Source organism: Bidens hawaiensis, unplaced genomic scaffold, assembly GCF_021521415.1.
Source record: "Bidens hawaiensis isolate Kalapana, Puna unplaced genomic scaffold, B.hawaiensis_p1.1 tig00020322_1, whole genome shotgun sequence".
NCBI classification, from domain to species: Eukaryota; Viridiplantae; Streptophyta; class Magnoliopsida; order Asterales; family Asteraceae; genus Bidens; species Bidens hawaiensis.
Window position 1 is genome coordinate 85,567 of NW_027493088.1, and position 24,708 is coordinate 110,274.

Sequence of the window (24,708 nt, forward strand, 5' to 3'; positions counted from 1 at the left end):
TTTAGACTACATGAGCATGTTTATATTGTTAAGAAATCATAGACGATTAAGCTTGGAGTTAGAGCATGGGTTTCACGTGGATAAGACCCTACACTTATCTTAGTTAAGTATTTTAGTCACCAATCCTTATCCAATTACCAATCAATCTGTGCTTAAAATATTATATCATAATAAACTTAAAACTGTAGTAATAATATTAAGAACTAATGCTATCTATTCTAGTTTCATAATAAAAAATGGTGATAGACTCATAGACCCACCATTTAGCCACTGACGTTCATAGCGTGTGTTGAATTAAAGAGACTTGTCAATTTGGAGGGGTGCAGCGTCCCCATGCTTAGCTAATCCCATATCTTTGTGCATGTATCTCAAAATTTTATTCTAATTGAATATGAATATATGATTATTAACAATTCCCATTTAGGCTTACTATACACGTTCATCCGATCGATTTTGTTGAAAGTTACTAATAATTGTTACTAATAGTACTTGTGGTTATCGATTGCTACCACTTTGTTCATAACTTTGTAATGTATATATATATATATATATACGTGTCTATCTATACTATATATAACACACCAAACAAGGGTAAATTAAGACACTCATTTTTAAGTAATTTACAACACTTAAAGCATGAGGTACATATGTTAGTAAGACTAAAGTTGTCTTTTAAACACCAATTCATTCAACTTACAAGTTTGGTCACTCATCTTTAATCATATTATGTTTTTAATTTAAGTTGTAAACTAACTTCTCACCCATGATTTTTAAATGACTATAACCTTTTCAAACGTTAATATTTATATAAAAAAAATTACACCATAAAAACGATCATTCTATTCTCTTTAATTTGGATATGATATTGTTATAATTTTTGTCATTTTAAATAAATTAGTATGTTACGTAGGGGTGTTCAGTGCCGTTTTGATGGTTTTTAAGTTAAACTTGTGAATCCAACCGTTAATATTGATTTTTTGTCGTCCAAAACCAAACTGAACCATTGAAAGTTGAAACCGAATCGTTACTAACGGCCTGGTTTCAGTTTGGTTTCACAGTTTAAACTTTAATAATAAATTTATTTTAAAATAATTAATAATTTAAATGTACCATCAATTTTAACTAAAAACCAACATAATATGATACTTAAAATGATCATAAATAAAAAATGATAACCTTAGCCACATAAATAGTAAATATTAATGGAAGATTTAGGACGTGAAATAATAACAACTAAGATTACAAAAGGAATCATATTGCAATTAGGTTAATTTATTGTCTTTTCTGGTTTCATATGACCGGTTGCCGATATAAACCGTGAACCAACCGTTCACTACGTTTTGAAACTTTTGATTTTTGAAATCGACCAACAAACCGAAAGTAAAAAATAAAAAGAAAAAAGAAGTCAAACCAATGACCGATTTAAACGATTTCAAGGTTTTAACCAAACCAATGACATATTCAAACACACGCTGCATCGCGCGGACACCCGTCTAATTATCACATATGTATATTAGATGTTGCTAATAGGCTATTGCACCTTTGTACGGACCAATCCTACATACAAGTTTATATTAATGTTAAACTTATTATCTAACGAATTTATAACAAATCCAATTAGCGTTTATTTTTGCAACATTTAAAAGGCATCATGTTAACAAACCAAATTTAAACTTTACTAGGTTGTCATCTATTTAGTTTTTGGGTTGTTTGTTTAACGATTTTTCAGTCAAAACCAAAAATTGATTGAATCAAATTCAGTTAATACAGAACCGGATTTGGTTTTTAGTTTCCACCGAGTAAACCAAATAACTTTCTTATTCGGTTTAATTTATTTTACCATTATTTATTATTAAATCGGGTTGCATTATATGACGAAACTTATATATCAGTTATCTCATTTCATCAAATTGAAAAATGAACCGGATTACATTTATTTATTTTTTCAATTTTTTTAATAACCAACAAACAGATAATTGTCTAGTCCTCCGTACAAGGTTATCTCCAGTTTTGGGAGAAACGAACCGGCCTGAACGCCTAGTAATAGTAAAACCCGGACGCCCGGATGATCGAACCAAACATAAAAATCGAGTTTATAATTCGGTCAAGTTCCGTATTTTATTTAATCGATTTCAAACCAAACAACGAACATACGAGAAAAAATTGTTACATTAATTTATGCACTTGAATACGAAACTCTCAAATATGCATTACATCATCATCACTTAGACCAACACCACTGGGCAACAACAGGTCCGATCAAACCGTGGTTCTTCAATTGACATCTGAATCTTGTTCAATGGTCGCCACCAACTCACAGGCTCAAGGATCGGCCAAACCGGGGCTTCGAAAACTGGTATTCATCAAGGTGGATGACCTTAAACCGGAAACGGACGGTCTGACGGTTGTTGTGAAGGTCGTTAGTTCGGAAATGCTGGTGCAGAAGGGACGTAACGTCCGCATTGCTGAATGCCTTGTCGGTGATCAAACCGGCTATATCGTTTTTTTTTTGTGTTTTTGAAACCCTAGAAAGTATTTAATGTTAGTTGGCGTCTGTAAGATATTTTAGTGTAACTGGATTGATTTGTTGTTGCGGAATGTGTATTATAATAATATTATTCGTCAAACAAGTCATAAGGTGTGGGGCACGCTTGTTTGAGTTTATTATTATCTTCTGGATTAAAATTCTAGAACCTCGTTGGTTCTTAGGCTACTTTGTCACACCCTCAAAATCCACTAACGGAGTTTTACCGTCAGAGGGTGTGAACTAACAGGATCGGAATCATCAGTTATAATCAAACCATAAAACAAAGTTTCAAAACCATGAAAACGTTTACGAGTAATTAAATTGCGGAAGCGTAAAAACCTTTATCCAAAAGTTGCGTCACGCAGGACGACTTAAAACCAATAATAACCGTTAAAAATAAGTTTGCATAACAAAAGCGTTTTCAAGCAATGCATGTTCCTAAACCGCGCGCCCGCCTCGGCTACCTGAGAATAACATACTAAAAGTGTCAACACAAGGTTGGTGAGTTCACAAGTTAATATAAAAATAAAGCGATTAGCGTTTGCGTTCAGCGTGTTGCGTTAAGCGTTTTGCGTTACAGCGTTTTGCGTTACCAGATAGTGTTATGTCAATTATATATCTATAGGTAACTAGCCTATAAAACAAGTATCACTAAGTGTTCGACACCGAAGCTGACTGTTTATCATTTGCCTTGCCACCAGGTCATCCAGACCATGGTATGTGTTTAGCCAAGATTACACCCACTCGACCTCCAGTCGAGTTTAGCGTTGGGTGGGGTTTGTCAAACCCAGTAGTACTACTCAACAATGACCCGCTATTCCCAATATTAAACGGCTCGATGTGAATGAAGGACTTTTAGTTAACGCGTTTGCCACTTAGTCTTTACAAGTGATATATAATCTATATTAACAAAATCTTAAATGCGTTTCGGAGTATGTTATCTCCCCCAAGTGAAAAGCGTTTAAAAAGTTTAAAAGGGGAAAGTGAAACTCACTGTTTGCGAAGAAATTCCCAAATTAAATCACCAAGATGCGCGTCACAGAAAAACTCTCTCTAGCGTTCTAAAACAACAAAGAGATTTTTCTAAGTGTCGGAATATTATCGAGTCTCTAGACCCGGCACATAATACCTATGCACATAACATGTTTCGTGTCTCGTTTGTGAATCGTGTGTGACTTTAACAATTGTATTTGTGATACATTACATGTGTAAGCGATTATATGCGTGTCATGTATTCATAAAGTACATCACTAGCAATTACTCCCCGTAAGGGCATTTTGGTCAACAATTAACAATTAACTAGTCATTATTCCCCACGAGGGCAATTTGGTCAAATCATGACAATCAATTAGCAATTATTCCCCGCAAGGGCAATTTTGGTCAAAACATAACAATTATATAGCAAGTATCATGTTTCATGCATTTTTACAAAACTCAGCAGCTAGTTTCACCAAGACAGAAATTCTACTTGAAAGAATGTACTATTCCACCGATCATAGCATCTCAATTAATTTACCAAAAATCATCACAGAAGCACATATGTCTTAGGTTTCCAGAACATATTTTATTATATTTTTATTCCACATAGTTTTCTCACAATCATCAAATCATCACAGCAAACTCATAACAGTCAAATTCATGCGCAACAGAATTTTATTTGAAATTCCCGTTAAACGAAAAATCCAATAAATGCAAGACCACTTGGGTTAGGTTCCTAACTCAATGAGTCAACTTCCAGAAGCGGAACCAACCCAATTGGTCTCGTAGTTCATGAGATATAACATTTACAACACAACCTAACAGCAGGTCTAACAGCTCAGCTTTGCACAACGTTTTTGTAAAATCATAAAAGTTAACTTCTACTTGTCCAAAAATTACAAGTTTATATTCTTTAGAAACTAGACTCAACCTAGTTTACTGTAGTATCAATAATCTCAACCAATTTTCACATTTACACTTCGTTACAGTCACTTAAACATCAATAACACATTCTGTCCAGAAACTGTTTGCATCCAAACTCAACATATTAACTATCTATGAACTATCATGCATTCATATAACACTCTAGACTCCATAAACACTATCCATGCACATCAATTACACATTACATACATGATTAGGGTTTTTGTTTGAACTCAAATCAAAGACACAAGCAATTAACATGTAACAATATCCAATCTAGTTATCAAATCATCATCAAATCAACAACAATCATATTAACTTCATACACACCTAAAATCGGCTCATTAGGGTTTTCAATTAACCCATTAAACATCAAAATCAAGTAATAAGGATGTATAGGATAATCGATTATACCTTCCTAGCACCTAATTCTTCAATCAAAAGCTTGAATTGATGGTTGTATGTGTGTGTATAGGGGACGGCAGCAGTGAGGGGGGGGGGGGGGAAGTTCCGATCGGGATTTGGTGTGGGGAGGGAATAATAAGTTAGGGTTTTATTATTAGTATTATTTATAGAATACTATGTTACACTTTGGCCCCTCCACTTCTAAGTATTACTTATCTAGCTTAACTAACTAGTTTGCATCTTGAGTTAGCGTTTTATACTATGTTATCACATAACACGTAAGTCTAACACATAATTATCACATAATTATTGTTTTGACGTTTTTCGTTTATTCACCAATCGTTTGCGTTTCGGTGCAATTCCCGAAAGACTACACATGTAGTAAGTGTTAAGCGTCATTTAAACCCTAGTTTAAATGTAATGAGGTGTGCGTTACAGATTCAGTTATCTTAAGTTTGAATTGACGGAGTTGAGTTAACGGAGTTAACCTGAAATTGACGATTGTCACATCATTCCCATGTTAAAGAATTTTCGTCCCGAAAATTTGAGTCAAGTCGTGATGAGTGTCTGAAAAAGTAAGAAAAATTTTCAGTTTGTCATAACATCCCCTAGTAGAAAGAAATTTCGTCCCGAAATTTAATTCATACCTCCGGTGATTTCTGACGGTTTGCCGGGTTTCGCGGTTTTCGGTGTTTGGTTAGCCCTTCAAAAAGGTGAGGATACTTTTTCATCATTTGATCCTCGCGTTCCCACGTGAACTCCGGTCCACGTCTCGAGTTCCAACGAACCTTAACAATTGGAATTTTGTTGTGCTTGAGCGTTTTGGTTTCCCAATCCAAAACCTCTACCGGTTCCTCAATGAAACGTAACTGTTCATCAACTTGCAGTTCCTCCAAAGGGACTACTTGGGTTTCATCAGATAAGCATTTCTTCAAATTGGATACGTGGAATACATTGTGTACGCCACTGAGTTCCGTTGGTAGGTCCAGTCGGTACGCCATCGGACCAATGCGCTCAGTTATCCGGTAAGGACCAACATACCGTGGGTTGAGTTTGTTTCGCTTACCAAAGCGAACCACACCTTTCCAAGGTGAGACTTTGAGTAACACTCGATCGTTCACTTGAAATTCGAGAGGTTTCCGGCGCTTGTCGGCGTAACTCTTTTGGCGATCTCGTGCTGCTGCCATGCGATTTCGGATTTGAACAATCTTTTCCGAAGTTTCGAGTACCAGTTCTGGACCAGTGATTTGGCTGTCACCCACCTCTGCCCAGCAGAGTGATGATCGACACTTCCGTCCGTACAGCGCTTCAAACGGCGCTGCTTTTATACTTGCGTGGTAGTTGTTATTATACGAAAACTCTACCAAAGGTAAGTGAGGTTCCCAACTTTTTCCGAAATCCAATACGCATGCACGCAACATATCCTCCAGGGTCTGAATAGTTCGTTCACTTTGCCCATCCGTCTGAGGATGGTATGCTGTGCTCATATCAAGACGGGTGCCTAGTGCGCTTTGCAGCGACTTCCAAAAGTGCGAAGTGAAACGAGAATCTCGATCAGAAATGATTGAGACAGGCACTCCGTGTCTAGACACTACTTCCTTCATGTAAACACGAGTCAGTCTTTCCATTTTGTCCGATTCCTTAATCGCTAAGAAGTGTGCAGACTTAGTCAACCGGTCAACAATCACCCGGATGGTATCGCATCCCGTCGGTGTCTTAGGTAAACCCGTGATAAAATCCATTGAGATGTGTTCCCATTTCCACATTGGAAGTTCCGGTTGTTGCAGTAGACCAGATGGTTTCTGGTATTCTATCTTGACTCTGGCACAAGTCAAGCATTTGCTCACGTAGGTGGTAATGTCGGCTTTCATGTTCGGCCACCAGTAAAGTGCCTTTAAATCATGATACATTTTATCTGAGCCAGGGTGGATAGAATATCGGGACTTGTGAGCTTCGTCCATCACTAGAGTTCTCAACTCTCCGTATCGTGGAACCCAAATCCGGATCTCAAAATATCGGACCCCGTCCGATCTGGTTTCAAGTTGCTTGTTCATGCCCCGCATGAGTTCTGATGGAAGATTATCATCCTTCAAAGCTTCAAGTTGCGCATCGTGAATCTGATCGGGTAAGCCGGCATGAATCGTGAGTTGCAATGCTCGCACTCGTCTGGGTTTATCTGTTTCTTTTCTGCTGAGAGCGTCGGCCACTACATTGGCCTTGCCAGGGTGATACTTGATGGCACAATCATAATCCTTAAGCAGCTCGACCCAACGACGCTGTCGCATGTTCAGCTCCTTCTGATCGTAGATATGCTTGAGACTCTTGTGGTCGGTGTAAATGGTAAACTTGGTACCGTACAAGTAATGCCTCCATATCTTAAGGGCAAACACCACAGCTCCGAGATCCAAATCGTGGGTCGTGTAGTTCTTCTCGTGAACCCGTAGTTGTCGAGAAGCGTAAGCTATAACCTTCTCGAGTTGCATCAGCACACAACCGAGACCTTGTATTGATGCGTCATAGTATACCTCAAAATTTTCCGTTCCCTCGGGGAGGGCTAGAATAGGGGCGCTGCAGAGTTTGGTTTTCAACAGTTGAAAAGCGGATTCTTGCGCGTCACCCCAATTGTACTTAGTGCCTTTGTGAGTCAAAGCGGTGAGGGGTTGAGCAATCTTTGAAAATCCCTCGATGAAACGCCGGTAGTAGCCGGCCAGTCCTAGGAATTGCCGCACCTCAGTCGGAGTCTTAGGTGCTTCCAAGTTTTTGATGGCCTCTACCTTACCGGGATCGACATGGATACCATTCTCGTTGATCACATGTCCTAAAAAGTGAACCTCACGAAGCCAAAACTCACATTTCGAGAGTTTAGCATACAGTTGTTCCTTCTTCAATAATTCCAGAATTACCCTTAAGTGCTCTTCGTGGTCAGCCTCGTTCTTGGAGTAGACGAGAATATCATCGATGAAAACAATCACAAACTTGTCGAGGTACGCCTTGCATACTCGATTCATGAGATCCATAAATACGGCTGGTGCGTTGGTTAGTCCAAAAGGCATAACCGAAAACTCGTAATGACCATACCGTGTTCTGAAAGCCGTCTTTGAGATATCTTCTTCGCGCACTCTTAGTTGGTGATAACCAGATCGCAGATCGATCTTCGAGTAGTAACTCGATCCTTGAAGCTGGTCAAACAAATCATCAATTCGGGGTAAAGGATAACGGTTCTTGACCGTCACCTTGTTCAACTCCCGGTAGTCGATACACATTCGAAAAGTCCCGTCCTTCTTTCTGACAAATAAGACAGGGGCTCCCCATGGTGATGAGCTAGGTCGGATAAAACCCTTATCCAACAAATCTTGCAACTGAGTGGACAATTCCTGAAGCTCCGCCGGTGCGAGCCGATACGGGGCTCGTGCTATGGGTGCTGCACCGGGTGTCAACTCGATTTGGAATTCGACTTGTCGTATAGGAGGGAGTCCAGGCAAATCCTCCGGGAAAACTTCCGGAAACTCTCGCACAACAGGTATATCTTCAATTCGTTTCTCCTCCGCGGGTTTCTCAACAATCTGCGCCAAAATTGCCGGATGACCCTTTCGTAGATACTTCTGCGCCTTCATAAGGGAAATGACGCTGGTGGTCATGCCGCTTCTCTCACCTCGGACTGAAATGATCTCGCCGGAAGGGGTAGTAATGTGAACTATCTTGTCGTGACATATAATTTCCGCTCTGTTCTCGGACAACCAGTCCATACCGACCACGACATCGAAACTACTAAGCGTAAAAGGAATAAGGTCGATATCAAAGACATGACCTGACAGTCTTAACTTACATCCCGCAAGTACATGAGTCGTTACTATTGTCTTACCGTCAGCTAATTCAACAGGAAACTTAGCTCTGATACCAATCTGTCACACCCTCAAAATCCACTAACGGAGTTGGAGTTAAGTCTAAGAGTTGGCTAAAGGCTTTCGACACAAAACTCCTATCAGCTCCAGTGTCAAACAATACAGAAGCAAAACAATCGTTCACAGGGAACTTACCAGTCACCACGTACGGATCATTGCGGGCTTGACCCGACCCAATTACAAAAGCTCTTCCTTTGCCATTGCTTCCACCACTACTGCCACTTCCATTACCTCCATTGTTGTCGTTCTGTTTCAGCTTGGGACAATCTTTCTTAAAATGGCCCTCTTGACCACACTCAAAACATCCCATCGTCGTCATAGGTGGTTTAGGAGCACCCTTTGCCGCAAGGTCTCCTCTACATTCCTTCGCCTGGTGACCCATCTTCCCGCATCTTTGACACTTGACACGGTCACACGGGCCAACATGATGATAGTTGCACCTATTGTACTTCGGATATTTCCCAGCATATCCGCTTGAACCTTGCCCGCTACCGTTGTTATTGTTGTTGTGATTCTGATTGTTAAAGCTCCGAGTGAATTCGGGCTTACGGTAGTGTTGCTGCGGTGGGAGGCTCGAGGATGAAGACCTGGTGTTGTCAAACTTTCTCTTTCCGCTGCTCGGGTTGCTGTTGCTGTTGTTGTCATGACTCGGGTTGTCACGGGCTTTAGTGTTTGAACCCCTAGGTGGTAACGCACCTTGGGTCACAGCTTGATCCGTCAGTTTGTGAGCTAAACGGATCGCTTGTTGAATCGTGGCTGGTCTGGAAGACGTCACCATGCCCTGAATCTGCGGTGCTAACCCATCAATGTACATTTCAATCCTCTTACTCGGCGGATCCACCATCTGCGGACACATCACAGCTAACTCGTGGGAACGGGTAGTGTAGGCTTCGATTTATGAGCCCACCATCTTCAGTGACCAAAATTCTGACTCTAACTTCGAAATCTCCTCTCTCGGACAGTACTCCTCTCGCATCATGTTTTTGAACTCCTCCCAGTTCATAGCGTTAGCTAGTTCCAACCCAAGTATCTGCACGTTTGAATTCCACCAAGTGAGGGCAGAATCCTCAAGTGTTCCAGCAGCGAATTTGACCCTACTGGCCGGGGGACAATTACACATCTCAAATACCGACTCGGCCTTCTCAGCCCAACGCAGGAAGCCTATAGCTCCCTCAGTGCCCTTAAACGTACTGGGCTTGCAGTCAAGGTAGTTCTTGAAGGTACACGTTCCACTTGGACCTCCAGCTTGATTCTGAACGTGTGCGGCTAAAGCGGCCTCTGCATGGTCGTTCAGCAGAGTTTGGAGTTCAGCTGCAGTCAAGTTGATGTTACCACGTCCGTGTCCGGCGTTTCTTCCAGCCATCTAGGTATTATCATCCCGAGATGTCGTCGCCTGAGGACACGTCCGAGTGTGCCTCTGGCTCAGCCGGTTCTTCCTCCGGTTCCTTCTCGGGATTTTCCTCGGTTTCCCCTTCAGGCTCCTCTTCGGGATCTGCCTCAGGCTCTGCCTCAGGCTCTGCCTCAGCTTCGGCTGCGTTCTGAGCAAGTTGCATTTGTAAGACATCGCAACGCTCTAGAGCTATCTCGGTTCGGGTCCTTGCTACTTGGAGTTGCTCTTGCAAGTCTATCATCTCGGCTTGCATCTTTCTCATAATCTTCATCTGTTGATCACTAGCCTCTTGCATTTCCTTCATTGCCGCTGCCATGCGGGCAATCTCCTCCTTAGTCTCAGTTCCGTCCTTTAACAGTCCGAAAACATTCGCTCTCGTATAGCGCATGTAACCCACGTCACGCTCCAAGCATGAAACAACGGCTGCGAGAACTCGCTCTACAGGTTCGGTTATGGGTGGTAGGGTGTTGGGATAAGCAGGGTGGTTCGGGTGAGGTAACGGGGGAACTTGTTCACGATAGATCATACGTCTGATCATATTAGGGTACCAATCCCAGCTAACTTCGTTTTCGTACATGCCTCCGGATAAGCGATACCTCTTTGGTGCAGGAGCTTCGAGTTCCGGGACTACATGGGGTGGCGATGAGTTGGGAAGATGCGGTTCCTTTCCAGGGGCGTGAGACATCGGGTCGGATGATGACGACGATGGCGTCGACATCCTTACAGGTAAGCCGTGTATGCGGGCGTATGAGTGAAAGAGGTAAAGAGATAAGATAACAAAGACTACACAAACATATGCAGTGCGTATCATTATAACTAATGGGTCGTCGCGGTTATAGTCTAGTATGCATGCAGCTTCTAGTTCGCTATAACCAATGGCTTTGATACCAATCTCTCACACCCTCAAAATCCACTAACGGAGTTTTACCGTCAGAAGGTGTGAACTAACAGGATCGGAATCATCAGTTATAATCAAACCATAAAACAAAGTTTCAAAACCATGAAAACGTTTACGAGTAATTAAATTGCGGAAGCGTAAAAACCTTTATCCAAAAGTTGCGTCACGCAGGACGACTTAAAACCAATAATAACCGTTAAAAATAAGTTTGCATAACAAAAGCGTTTTCAAGCAATGCATGTTCCTAAACCGCGCGCCCGCCTCGGCTACCTGAGAATAACATACTAAAAGTGTCAACACAAGGTTGGTGAGTTCACAAGTTAATATAAAAATAAAGCGATTAGCGTTTGCGTTCAGCGTGTTGCGTTAAGCGTTTTGCGTTACAGCGTTTTGCGTTACAGCGTTTTGCGTTACCAGATAGTGTTATGTCAATTATATATCTATAGGTAGCTAGCCTATAAAACAAGTATCACTAAGTGTTCGACACCGAAGCTGACTGTTTATCATTTGCCTTGCCACCAGGTCATCCAGACCATGGTATGTGTTTAGCCAAGATTACACCCACTCGACCTCCAGTCGAGTTTAGCGTTGGGTGGGGTTTGTCAAACCCAGTAGTACTACTCAACAATGACCCGCTATTCCCAATATTAAACGGCTCGATGTGAATGAAGGACTTTTAGTTAACGCGTTTGCCACTTAGTCTTTACAAGTGATATATAATCTATATTAACAAAATCTTAAATGCGTTTCGGAGTATGTTATCTCCCCCAAGTGAAAAGCGTTTAAAAAGTTTAAAAGGGGAAAGTGAAACTCACTGTTTGCGAAGAAATTCCCAAATTAAATCACCAAGATGCGCGTCACAGAAAAACTCTCTCTAGCGTTCTAAAACAACAAAGAGATTTTTCTAAGTGTCGGAATATTATCGAGTCTCTAGACCCGGCACATAATACCTATGCACATAACATGTTTCGTGTCTCGTTTGTGAATCGTGTGTGACTTTAACCAGCGTATTTGTGATACATTACATGTGTAAGCGATTATATACGTGTCATGTATTCATAAAGTACATCACTAGCAATTACTCCCCGTAAGGGCATTTTGGTCAACAATTAACAATTAACTAGTCATTATTCCCCACGAGGGCAATTTGGTCAAATCATGACAATCAATTAGCAATTATTCCCCGCAAGGGCAATTTTGGTCAAAACACAACAATTATATAGCAAGTATCATGTTTCATGCATTTTTACAAAACTCAGCAGCTAGTTTCACCAAAACAGAAATTCTACTTGAAAGAATGTACTATTCCACCGATCATAGCATCTCAATTAATTTACCAAAAATCATCACAGAAGCACATATGTCTTAGGTTTCCAGAACATATTTTATTATATTTTTATTCCACATAGTTTTCTCACAATCATCAAATCATCACAGCAAACTCATAACAGTCAAATTCATGCGCAACAGAATTTTATTTGAAATTCCCGTTAAACGAAAAATCCAATAAATGCAAGACCACTTGGGTTAGGTTCCTAACTCAATGAGTCAACTTCCAGAAGCGGAACCAACCCAATTGGTCTCGTAGTTCATGAGATATAACATTTACAACACAACCTAACAGCAGGTCTAACAGCTCAGCTTTGCACAACGTTTTTGTAAAATCATAAAAGTTAACTTCTACTTGTCCAAAAATTACAAGTTTATATTCTTTAGAAACTAGACTCAACCTAGTTTACTGTAGTATCAATAATCTCAACCAATTTTCACATTTACACTTCGTTACAGTCACTTAAACATCAATAACACATTCTGTCCAGAAACTGTTTGCATCCAAACTCAACATATTAACTATCTATGAACTATCATGCATTCATATAACACTCTAGACTCCATAAACACTATCCATGCACATCAATTACACATTACATACATGATTAGGGTTTTTGTTTGAACTCAAATCAAAGACACAAGCAATTAACATGTAACAATATCCAATCTAGTTATCAAATCATCATCAAATCAACAACAATCATATTAACTTCATACACACCTAAAATCGGCTCATTAGGGTTTTCAATTAACCCATTAAACATCAAAATCAAGTAATAAGGATGTATAGGATAATCGATTATACCTTCCTAGCACCTAATTCTTCAATCAAAAGCTTGAATTGATGGTTGTATGTGTGTGTATAGGGGACGGCAGCCGTGAGGGGGAGGGAAAGTTCCGATCGGGATTTGGTGTGGGGAGGGAATAATAAGTTAGGGTTTTATTATTAGTATTATTTATAGAATACTATGTTACACTTTGGCCCCTCCACTTCTAAGTATTACTTATCTAGCTTAACTAACTAGTTTGCATCTTGAGTTAGCGTTTTATACTATGTTATCACATAACACATAAGTCTAACACATAATTATCACATAATTATTGTTTTGACGTTTTTCGTTTATTCACCAATCGTTTGCGTTTCGGTGCAATTCCCGAAAGACTACACATGTAGTAAGTGTTAAGCGTCATCTAAACCCTAGTTTAAATGTAATGAGGTGTGCGTTACAGATTCAGTGATCTTAAGTTTGAATTGACGGAGTTGAGTTAACGGAGTTAACCTGAAATTGACGATTGTCACATACTTGACGTGGGGCTGCAACGCAGGTGCTGACGCTTAATGCCGGCTTGTTAAAGGCTAGGCGTCAAAAGGGGTCCGGGCACAGGGTAACACAATAACAAGTGCTAAAAGAGAGAAACGGTGGGGCCACCCCCTATAACCAATCATGCGTTTTCTTTTCTTTTTCTTTTTTTATTTAATGTCTAGTTAAACCATAACGCACGAATTAATGCGTGGGTTAGTTAAAGCCCCACTTGCATGACATGACACTTTAATTAACCCAACCACAACCATTGGCGGACCTATGTTATGGGTAAGGGGGGCGGCCGCCCACCTAAATTTTTTTTAGTGTTATTTGTATGTGAAAATCCCGATAGCCCCCCTTAAAATTAGTGTTAAACTACAATGTCGCCCCCCAAGAAAATAATTCCTGGGTCCGCCACTAACCACAACAACCACCCTTAGGGACGAAACCCGTAAGCAATGGGTGGGTTAAAGAGGCAAAGTCTTTGGCTGGGGTCTTGGCCGTTAATTTCAGAGTTTCATTAAAAGTTCGTTACAAATTAAAGTTTATGAAATTCATTGTCCAAACAGGGTGCATTTTAATGCGTTTAAAAATTTTTAAATTTTGGCAGTTTTCGCGCCGAGTTCTGCAAATGCGCATTCCTTGTGATTTGGTCATCTCTCTTGAAATATCCGGTTCACGAAATTCACACACACATACTTGTTCTTCTCAGATTTTGAGTTTTATCCAATTGAAGAATTCGGGAGAACCACCGAATTATTTCGATCTGAACGTGTTTCACGACTCGCAAATTATCCGAGCATTACGAAGTAGTACGGATCCCCCACAGTAATGTTGATGGATCCCTTTATTGAAACTTTTTAATTATATTTTCATGATGTCTTTAGTTGCTTGTTACTACCTCAAATGTTTTGACTTGTATGGGCCACATAAGCTGTATTTTATTGCCTTTAGTTGAAAGATTATAATTACAACTATTAGATAGAAGCAATTGGGGATACAAAATAAAAACTGAAACCATGTAAACATCTTTTGCTTATTATCCTTTGCAGTTGATCTCATGAAACCTGGTACCACTGTCATCATTCGAAATGGAAAAATCGACATGTTTAAAGGCTCGATGAGGCTTGTGGTGGACAAGTGGGGTCGTGTTGAGGTAACTGATTCTGCTACATTTGAAGTCAAAGAGGACAACAATCTTTCTACTGTGGAATATGAGCTAGTAAAGATTGATGATTAGGTAATTTATTGTTCAGTTGGTGTTTATTATTGTTTAATTATGCTGGTAGCCTGATTTAGTATTCGATTAGAAATACGGGTCGTATTGCTTTTATATAAAAAAATATTATGCTGGTTATTTTTGCACTTGGGAGAATGCTTTGGCTGTTTTGATTATATATTATATGATTATAATACCTTCATTGTTCTCATCTTTCTTTACTGCTTCCTGTTGTTTTGTTATTATGTTATTTCTGGTTTGAAATTTGAACTCAAAGACTTAGGGGCCATATTTTATACTTTTTTTGCACACATGAAACACACATTTGGAAGCCAGGAACACTTATATGCTTATAATCGATAGAATAACATGAATACGTTACATCTGAATATGATTTATAGTTACATCTACTGGCTATATACTAAACAAAGGCGTGTCGTTTGAATTATAATGTATTAGTTTAAACCGTTTTGTTGACGGGAATGCCTTTGATAGAAAGATTTAACTCTATCAAGAGCTTCTTCAAGAGAAGATGGTTCTGCAGCAAAAGTGATACGAACCCAGTTTTTTAGACCCACTGTAAGACCTGCAAAACCAAAAAGATATACATATACGTAAGCTTATTGCACAAATCTTTAATGCAATCTTGATAGAGTTTTAGTTTGTGTGCTTATGCTTATCACCTGGTAGAAGGATTACAGTTTCTTCTTTTGCTAGCTTGAAACAGAAGTCAATATCATCAATAATATCTTTAAGTAAAGAAACATTCAGTTTCACCTACATAAAGAAACAACTTTTTAACATGATTTCGCGTCGAATTTAAAGATTTTAACCGAATCAGCCAAATTCTTACCATAACAGCCATAGCTCCCTGAGGTTTTTGCGGGCATGTAAAACACGGAATCTCCTTAATTTTCTTGAAACAAATATCTGAAGTTTGCTTTAGTGTGCATAAAGTTCTTGTAAAAAACACCTCCTTTGTATCCTCCAAGATGCGAGGAACAGCCGCCTGAAGCGTCATTTTTTTTAAATATTTTTGTTTTATGAATTGCCACTTTTTGAAAATAGAAATTAGGTGACTTTATAGTTTATACAGAATTATGGAATTAGAACCTGTATAAAGGTAGCTGGACCGCCGCATATATCAAAGTACTTCTTTAACCGCTCAACAGTCTATAAAACAATAAAAAGATAGTTGGAATTCAGTATATATGTTGCTAGTGTTTTGGGATTATAGAAAGTTTATACCTTTGCATTCTTGAAGATTCCATTAGGATCAGTAGTAACAAACCACCCGAGCCTCCAACCAGGCACTAACCATCTTTTTGACAATGAACCAAGCGTTAGGACCGGAACCATGGACCCAAAAACACCCATAGGCACAAACGGGTTTTCCCCAAACGCTAAATGCCCGTAAACTTCATCTGCTACAACTAGAATCTTGTGCCTCTTTGCAGTTTCAGCAATCTAGCAATAATAATAATAATAATAATAGTAATAATAATAATCCCTTAATTAGCACGTTATGTGAGTCTGTTGCGTGTCTGTGTGTGTATGTTTGTTACCTTTTTAAGATGTTGATAACTATATACATTTCCACAAGGATTCCCGGGGTTTATTACTACAATAGCAACAGTATTGTGATCGGTCAATGCATCAACGGCTGCAAGGTCAACCTCCCAGCCTTTATTAGGAAGAAGGTCATAATGTCGGATTTCCACATTTCTAAAAGCTGCACAAAGCTCGTAAATTGGAAACCCTGGTTTTGGAACTAATATGTTTGCGTTCGGTTTAGCTAGAATTGATACTGCAACTTCTATAGCTTGTGTGCACCCTGCTGTTATAAACACATCATCTTCTGATAATTTGTATGGAAGGTTTATGGATAAATATTCAGCTATTGCCCTGATAACACCATAAAGAACAACACTAAGTTCCATCTCAATTTTGAACTTGTTGACTAAAAAGTCAACGCTGGATTGTGAAGGGTGTCTAATTGGAGCAGGGGTGTTCAAAAAGCTCGTGGCTTGAAAAAAAAAAAACCGTTTGTAAACAAGCCGGCCGGCCCAGTTTGTAAACGAAACGAGCCAGTGCCACGGTTGGCTCTGCACGTTCGATAACCGGCTAGTTGGCTCGCATTTTGGCTTATTTAAATTAAACCCCAGATTTAATATACAATAATAATAATAATAGCATATAAAAACCTTAAAAAACAAAGAAAAAATATAAACCATATAATATTTTTAATCTGCCTCAAGATTAAAAAAAAATAAAAATAATGCATATAATCTTATACATCTCTAGTTTATAAATTTAATATTGTCTCTGTTAAAAGAATATTTTCTTTTTGTTTTTTATATGTCACGTGTAAATTTTTTTTTTATAAAAATTACGAGGCGGCTCGAGCTTTGTATGAGCCAAGCTTGACTCCTTTAAGTTCGATCCCAAGCCCAACCTGGCTCAGCTCGGCTCGTTCACAGCCCGAAATTACAAAAACAAAAGGGGGAAAATACTTACTTTCTTGTTTGTGGGAGACCAACAGTAGGTGAATAGCCATTGAATCTTTGGGATTCAAGAGTTTGAACCACGGAATCTTGAACAACAGTATTGGTAGTGAAGCAAGAATAAGCAGTTGGGTCTCCCATCCCTAAAGAGATTAAGTTCTTCTTCTTATCTTCATCAATACTTGCCATTAAAGTACCAAGAATACCCTTTATTGTCACATTTGTTGGTGTGTTCATGCTCTTGTTCCCATTTTCCATTTTCACAGAGACAGAGGCACGCTAGTCTCTGCAATAAAAGTATGATATGTTATGCATGCATGGGGGCACATGTATAATTCTATATGCAGACCCAGTGGGCCAGTTGGGCCTGAACAATTTTGGAAGTTTGTCAATGGGACGCACTGAATGTTAAATAGTGCTCTCAGTTTAGGAGAGATGGTGTTTTTGTATATTCTCTTGTGTGGTGTAACCGTGTAAAGCTTCATGCCCACATAATATCGGTTTATTAACCTATGATTGTAACTATGTTTGTGGTTGATAATATGATATAATATTTGAGGTTTTCATGATTCTATGAATAGAAAATTAAAAAATGTTTAAATTACATATGTGGAGGAAAAAATAAAGGTTTTTATGTTATAGACTTATACACGTCAATTGTATCAAACTAGTGTTTTGGTTGCGCCGGGGCAGGTTGGTAAAACTAGACTGCGGTAAAACCAAAGCATTGTTGGTCCTAAGTGTTGAAGCGGTAAGTCGACATGAATTCGGTCGGTTTTAGTTACTTGCGCTTTTGTTCTAGAATTAAAACAAAAAAGTTAGAAAAGTTAAGGTGCGCCAACAGGGTGGTCTCGGTCCGTAAAACTCAAGCATTTGTAAAACCCGACTGATGTTGTTCCCGGGCGTTGAGACGGTGAGCGTATACAAATTCGGTCGATTTCCGTCACGTTCATTATGGTACCAGAACTAAAGCAAAAACGAAAAACCAAATCGATTATCGGTTGGTTTTCGTTACGGTACCAGAACTATGTAGTGAGTCTATTCGAATTCGATCGGTTTCTGTCACGTTCGTTACGATACATGAACTAAAACAAAACAAAGACTGATAAAACAAAAACAAAATTGGCATTCATTTGGCTTTCGTTAAACCTTGACGTTGATAAACCTGAGCGTTGTCGGTCATGTGCATTGAGAAACTGAGTCAACACGAATTCAGTCGGATTCGGTTACGTTCGATACGCTACCGAAACTATAACAAAAAAATTAGAAAAACACGATTGTTGGTAAAACCCGAGCGTTGATGGTCCCAGGAGTTACGGGGGCTTGTCTACACGAATAAATGTTTAAAAATCAAATTTTAAAACAAAACCAAAAAATAACCAATTTGGTGTCGCAAAGTGGACCAATGAGGTCACTTGGGACGCCAAACTCCTAATCTACTCTTATAAAAAATAAAAACTTATTTGTGCCACTTGACACCTAATTGTACGGCAAATTTTTGTTCAATCATTAATACTTTTTTTTTCTTTATTTAAATTATAAAAGGATAACTAAAATTGGTAAATGATTTCGTAACTAACTCTTTCTTTAAATATGTCCCTCCATTTATAAATTAATTATTTAGTAATTAATAATAATAACTAATAATAATGGTGTAGCATTTATATATGTCTATATTTGTGTTTGTGTCATTTTGCAAGTTTTTATTTTCAATCATTAAAACTCTTTTTCTTACAAAAATAATCAAAATTGGTAAATGGGTATGCCGTAACAAACCTTTTGTTATAAAAAAATTATATTAATTTTCATATAATTTATAACTCACATGCTGACTTTTCGTGACTCCTTAAATCATATATGACGCAATTAACTTTCTCCCTTAATGATATCATACACATAATCTCAAACAATTTCATCTATCAATTTACAGTTTGAAATTTTATATAGGTAATCAAAAATCAATCACATAATCTCAAGCTATTCCATCTATCAAATCTTAGTTATGTCGATTTATCTATAAATACTTTCATGATTTCTCCAAAACTCGATAATAAACGTCTAAGGTTTACGATTTGTTTGCATGTTTGATTTTGGTTGATTTTATGAAAAACTAGGTTAACGTCTTAAATTGTTTACAATACTGTTGAATTTGTTAAATAGTATTTTCTAATTTCTATCACTATATATGTGTTTATAATGATGATTATGTTACATTTGCTTATATCAATGGATATTTGAACCCATAGGGTTCCTATGTAATTTTCAAATTGGGGAAAAAGTTTATCAGACTTTTACAAACTTAATAAATTTGATGTAAATGTTACGCTTATGAGCACTAATACATTTGTAGAATATGTCTACTTTGTTGATATAATTGATGAACAATGTAATATTTTGTCTTTTTATATCATAAACGAAACGGTGTTAGAGATCTATGTATTACTTCTTATTTGTGTAACTAACTTATCTGCAAAGTTGACGTACATTATTTCTTGTAAAGAGTATATAAGTAAAATAAGTATATGTATTCATTTATGGATAATCATATGTATTTCATAGTTTAGCATGAGTAACTATTTTGTTAAGATTGTATTGGGTTGTCCATTTTATCATAATCATCTGATCATCTTTTTGGTAGTTTCTCATATTTTGTTTGTAAATCAAACATATATAATTTAATGTTAATAGCATACACTTGTACAAACTTTTTCAGTAGGATCAAATTTCTTTAGGGTTGTGATGTACCCTGAAAGACTTTACATGAAAAACATGTTAATACATTTGTTTTTTATACTATGTATAAATCAAAATATTTGACTAATGATATTCTTTTTTTAAATTTTTTTAACTTTAGCATGATTCTTTTTTTCTTTTGTAATTTGTAATTTATTTGACTTTATAAAATCTTTATAGTCATTTATTAAAAACAAAATATTATCTATCCAACCCGTGTATCACACGGGATACTAACCTAGTTTATTATATATAATAATGATAACAACAATAGTACCATCTCTAGAATTAATATTGTCTATTGTGCATTGATTGATGTATAATGGTTTCGGGCTCGAACCGTACCGGAACCGAAATTCGGCCAACGATAATTAATTTATTATCATACATATGGGCCTGAATTTTTGAAATTTACCATTTGCTATAAATGCATATAGCCAACCTCGTGTCGGTTCTCGGGTTCGGTTTAGGATGGAACGAGGTACAACCGAAACTGGACCGCTACGTGATTATGCTAAGGTGATTATGCTAAGGAAAAGAAAGGGAGCTTACAATATTGACGACTTTTGACCTGTCCGACTCGACTCGACTCGTGTCGTACAAATAAAATGATGAATGTATGTATGTATGGAACTACATTGGATTGTCTTTATATATAGAGAGATAGAGGGAGGTTTAAAATAGTTGTAAAAGATAAACCCAAGACGGCATGGGATTTAGGAATGATTGGATAACGTTTGATCCCTCCAAATCGACCATGATGACTCACCGCACATGTCCACGTCTCTAACTTGCTAATTTATCTCTCTTTTTTCTTGTTTCAACTTATATACATTTATCTAACTAGACGGGTGCCCGCGCCATGTAGCGGGAAACGCAAACTACGTAATAAGTTTATGGGTGTTTATTGTTCGGTATGAAACCGTAAAATCGTTCATCTTTTGATTTGACGGTTGATTTTTTTTCTGTAACTTTTGGCCGGTTGTTTTCAACTTTCAAAGGTTTTGTCTTGGTTTTCGACGACAAAAAAAAACTGTTACAAAATGTTTGGCTCACGATTTAATTTAAAATTATCAAAACCAGGCTGAAACACACATAAATAAAATGTATTTTTTTTAACTGAAAAAAACTATGACAATATCATACTTAAATTAAAGATAAAAATATACTCGTTTTTATGGTATAATGTTTTTAAAAAAATATTTGTATATGAAAAAGTTATTAACGTTTAAAAATCATGGAGGTATTTGATTTAAAAGTGTTAAAATAAGATTTAAGTAAAATAAGGGTTATTGTTGTAATTATTCTTTAAATTTAATTATAATTAAGGGGTGAACATTGCAACTATATATTAAATAAACGGTTGAGTTTTGTTTTAATGTGAGAATGACTATTTTGTCCTCTTATAAAGTTGTAACATATGCAACATTATTTGTAAATCCTTTAAAAAGTAGTGTCTTAATTTGCCCATCTTTGCTATATTATATATAGTATAGATAATACATATTTTATAATTTTACGTTATACACATATTTGTGAATGTATTTACTATTAATGTGTAGTTTAGGTGAAATTAAATGCTTTCATTGGTCAAAGTGGCAAGTTGTGGTTGTGTGACGTAACTACATAAGCTAATTTTTTTTAACGCACTGTCGAATAGGGGGTGTTCGGGTGAGCTTTTCATACTTGATTATTTGCTTATTTTATTTTTAAAAAACAAAAACATTTTTGAAAAAAAGTTTTATTTGAACTTTGAAACTTTTAGAACAGCTTTATCAAATATTTTTTACTTTTCAAAAATTAAATAAACAAAATTTAAAGCTCACCAAAACAATCTCATTGTTTTTTATAAATATGTTATTGTTATTTGAAAAGTAAGTTTTTATAATTTACTATGCCATATTTAGGGTTTGGTGTCGATACAAGGAAGTCACTGCTATAGACCGATTTGACGTTTTTTTTAATCTTTTGTTTTTTTGGGCATCTACTATCCTTTTTTAGGGTTTACCGCCTGCATCATAACAAAGTTAACCGATTTCAACCAAATTTGTGTCGCTTCAATTTTGAGCGTTTGCAAATTTACTTTTTGGATTTAGTGTTGGTATCATAACGAACCAAGGATAAAATCAGACATTAGTATACGACAATTTAGATGTTCCATTTAGCCTACATTGAGCACCGCCTTCACCGGTAAAAAGAAGTTTATTACACCCCTCTTTGTGTGGCCATACGAGCCGTTGACTAAGCTATTGCCATCGTGGAACCGCACATAGAACGGCGGACCACAATTACGTCATCTCTTCTGTATTTTAGTCAATTTGGCTCAAATTCAATTTATAGCTAGGCACCTGATTTGTTGCTAGGCGGGCCATGTTTAGGGCATAATATGAAAAAATGCTAAGCAGGAGAAGACGTGTGTCGGGAATCAATACACATTCATTCCTTTTGATTTCGATACATTTGGGTCTCTTGTCTCCGATGCTGCTACGTTTCTGAAAGGAGTTCAGCCGGTCGTGCACAGTAACTCATCGACGCCAAAGAACGCGACTTTGTTTTCGATAGGATTAGTTTTGTCATTCAAAAGAAGATAACGACACAACTTGTTGCCCGCTTACATGCATTTCTATATTGTTAATGGTTCCTATTATTATAATATGATCGTATGTAACAAAAAAAAATTATATATTAATTTTTGTTTATCTGGCCATATGAACATGGACACCATCGTCCACTGACAACCACAAAAATCGTAATGCTAATATTGAATATTGCAAAAATAATTTATGAATATAAATACATTGAAACTCTTAACAAACTGTTACCAAATCAATCACAACTAACTCTTTATTGTTTTTTTGTTAACTTGGCATCACCATATTTTCAAGATCTTAACGACAAAGCAATATCTCTCCATCTGATTTTTAAGAAGTTACATCAAACGTCTCCATTTTCTACTTGCACGTCAGTACCTTTAATATTTGTTGCTCTATACAAACATTAATGAAAATCAACATAATTATAAGCCAACTTTTTAGTGTTAGTTATAAATTAAATTGATACCAACAAGTAAGAACTTGATAATTTTTAATTTTGTATGAGGAACATTGATTATATACATTATATAAGAAGTGTGATTAATGTAAAACCGTTACTAACGATTTTGTTAGAAAAACTTAAAATCGGATCATGGTTTCAAATTTTATTAATGAAAAGATTTGAAAGAAACTAGACAAAAAAGAGTACTTATTTCATATTTATGAAGAATTAATGGGTTTTTCATCTTTATAAACACATTAATACATACATGTGCGTGTGGGTCTTTTTTTCTTTCATACTTTCTAAAAAAAATTAGACAAAAAAGAGTACTTAATTATTTCATATTTATGAAGAGTTAATGTGTTTTTCATCTTTATAAACATAATATTGTATTCATCTTATAAACACACATTAATACATACATGTGCGTGTGGGTCTTTTTTTGTTTCATACTTCCTAAAAAAAGTCTTCTAATATTGTCATTTCTAAATGTTTTTGGACTGTTTGGTGAGCCCTTGGACCCATTTTCATTTGTCGGATCCAGAATCATATTAGCTCAGGAACAAAAAGAAAGAAAAAAATTTGTCTTGATTTAACAAAGTGGTGTTGTAGAACATTTGTTACCCAAACAATGAAATTGTATATCATGTTAACACTTAGCGTATTATGTCCGAAATATAACCCAAAAACTTTATTAAATTCAAATCAAATAAATGTCTCACAAGAATAAGATTATTGACACAACAAAGTGACGAAATAAACAAAATTTTAAAAACTCTTAACAAGAACATAATCACCAACGTAGTGAGACCGATATACAAGAACAAAAGGAATCATCGATGAAATGAAAATTTAAAACACACTAATACAATAGCGTGATTTGAATATTAAACCCTAGGAATTAGATTACAACCATGATATAGCTTTGATGTAGATTTCTCTTGAAGACTTTGACACAACACAAAATATGAAGATTGGTAGATATTGAAATGATGGTAATTGAGACCAGAGGTGAAAAAAAAACCTGAATCCGGAACCGGACCCGATATAAAAATCCGAAACCGGTTTTTTTAATACCCGGGTTTTTAATATCCGAACCCTTACCCGACCCTACCCGTAGGGTACGGATAGGGTATGCATTTCGGTACTAAAACCCGAGCCCGAACCGGACCCGATTTGTACCCGGTAATACCCGAAAACCATAACCGGTTCCATACCCGGAACCGGGTTTTTCCAATACCCGAAACCGGGTATTTCAAATACCCGATGTATACCCAAAAAATACCTTAAAAATACCCGAAAAATGCCCCTAAAAAGTGTCACCTTTTAAAAAATCCAAACTATACCCGAAAAATACCCGGAAAAAAGCCCGAAAAAACCCACAAATAGGGTTTTTTCAATACCCGAAGATAGGGTATTCAAATACCCAGTTCTATACCCGACCCGAACCCGATGCATAGGATATGGTTTTTAGAGGCAATACTCGGACCCGAACCCAACCCGGTTTTCCAACCCGGTCATACCCGAACCTGATTTCATATCCGTACCCGGGTATT

At 37.2% G+C, this 24,708-nt stretch overlaps 2 protein-coding genes across 2 annotated transcripts; one reads left to right on the forward strand and one right to left on the reverse strand.

The window, feature by feature from the left end:
* Window positions 1-2,299: 2,299 nt before the first annotated feature.
* On the forward strand, window positions 2,300-14,974 carry LOC143560308 (uncharacterized protein At4g28440-like). The gene is made up of 3 exons (XM_077048637.1): window positions 2,300-2,513; window positions 3,013-3,024; window positions 14,713-14,974. The coding sequence occupies exons 1-3, from the start codon at window positions 2,300-2,302 to the stop codon at window positions 14,898-14,900; spliced, it is 414 nt and encodes a 137-aa protein (XP_076904752.1). The 3' UTR covers window positions 14,901-14,974.
* Window positions 14,975-15,190: 216 nt separating this feature from the next.
* On the reverse strand, window positions 15,191-20,799 carry LOC143560307 (putative aminotransferase TAT2). The gene is made up of 8 exons (XM_077048636.1): window positions 20,669-20,799; window positions 17,397-17,669; window positions 16,445-16,784; window positions 16,128-16,346; window positions 15,993-16,052; window positions 15,733-15,888; window positions 15,563-15,656; window positions 15,191-15,465 (listed from the first exon to the last, which is right to left on the reverse strand). The coding sequence occupies exons 2-8, from the start codon at window positions 17,639-17,641 to the stop codon at window positions 15,335-15,337; spliced, it is 1,245 nt and encodes a 414-aa protein (XP_076904751.1). The 5' UTR covers window positions 17,642-17,669; window positions 20,669-20,799; the 3' UTR covers window positions 15,191-15,334.
* Between the last annotated feature and the right edge of the window lie 3,909 nt (window positions 20,800-24,708).

Excerpts from the sequence above, each read along its gene's own strand:
- LOC143560308 (XM_077048637.1), top strand. The coding sequence starts at position 2,300 with ATGGTCGCCACCAACTCACAGGCTCAAGGATCGGCCAAACCGGGGCTT.
- LOC143560307 (XM_077048636.1), bottom strand. The coding sequence starts at position 17,641 with ATGGAAAATGGGAACAAGAGCATGAACACACCAACAAATGTGACAATA. Across the intron at positions 16,347-16,444 it reads GTTATCAACATCTTAAAAAG|ATTGCTGAAACTGCAAAGAG; the intron begins GTAACAAACATA and ends TATTATTGCTAG. Across the intron at positions 16,053-16,127 it reads GAATCTTCAAGAATGCAAAG|ACTGTTGAGCGGTTAAAGAA; the intron begins GTATAAACTTTC and ends ATTGTTTTATAG.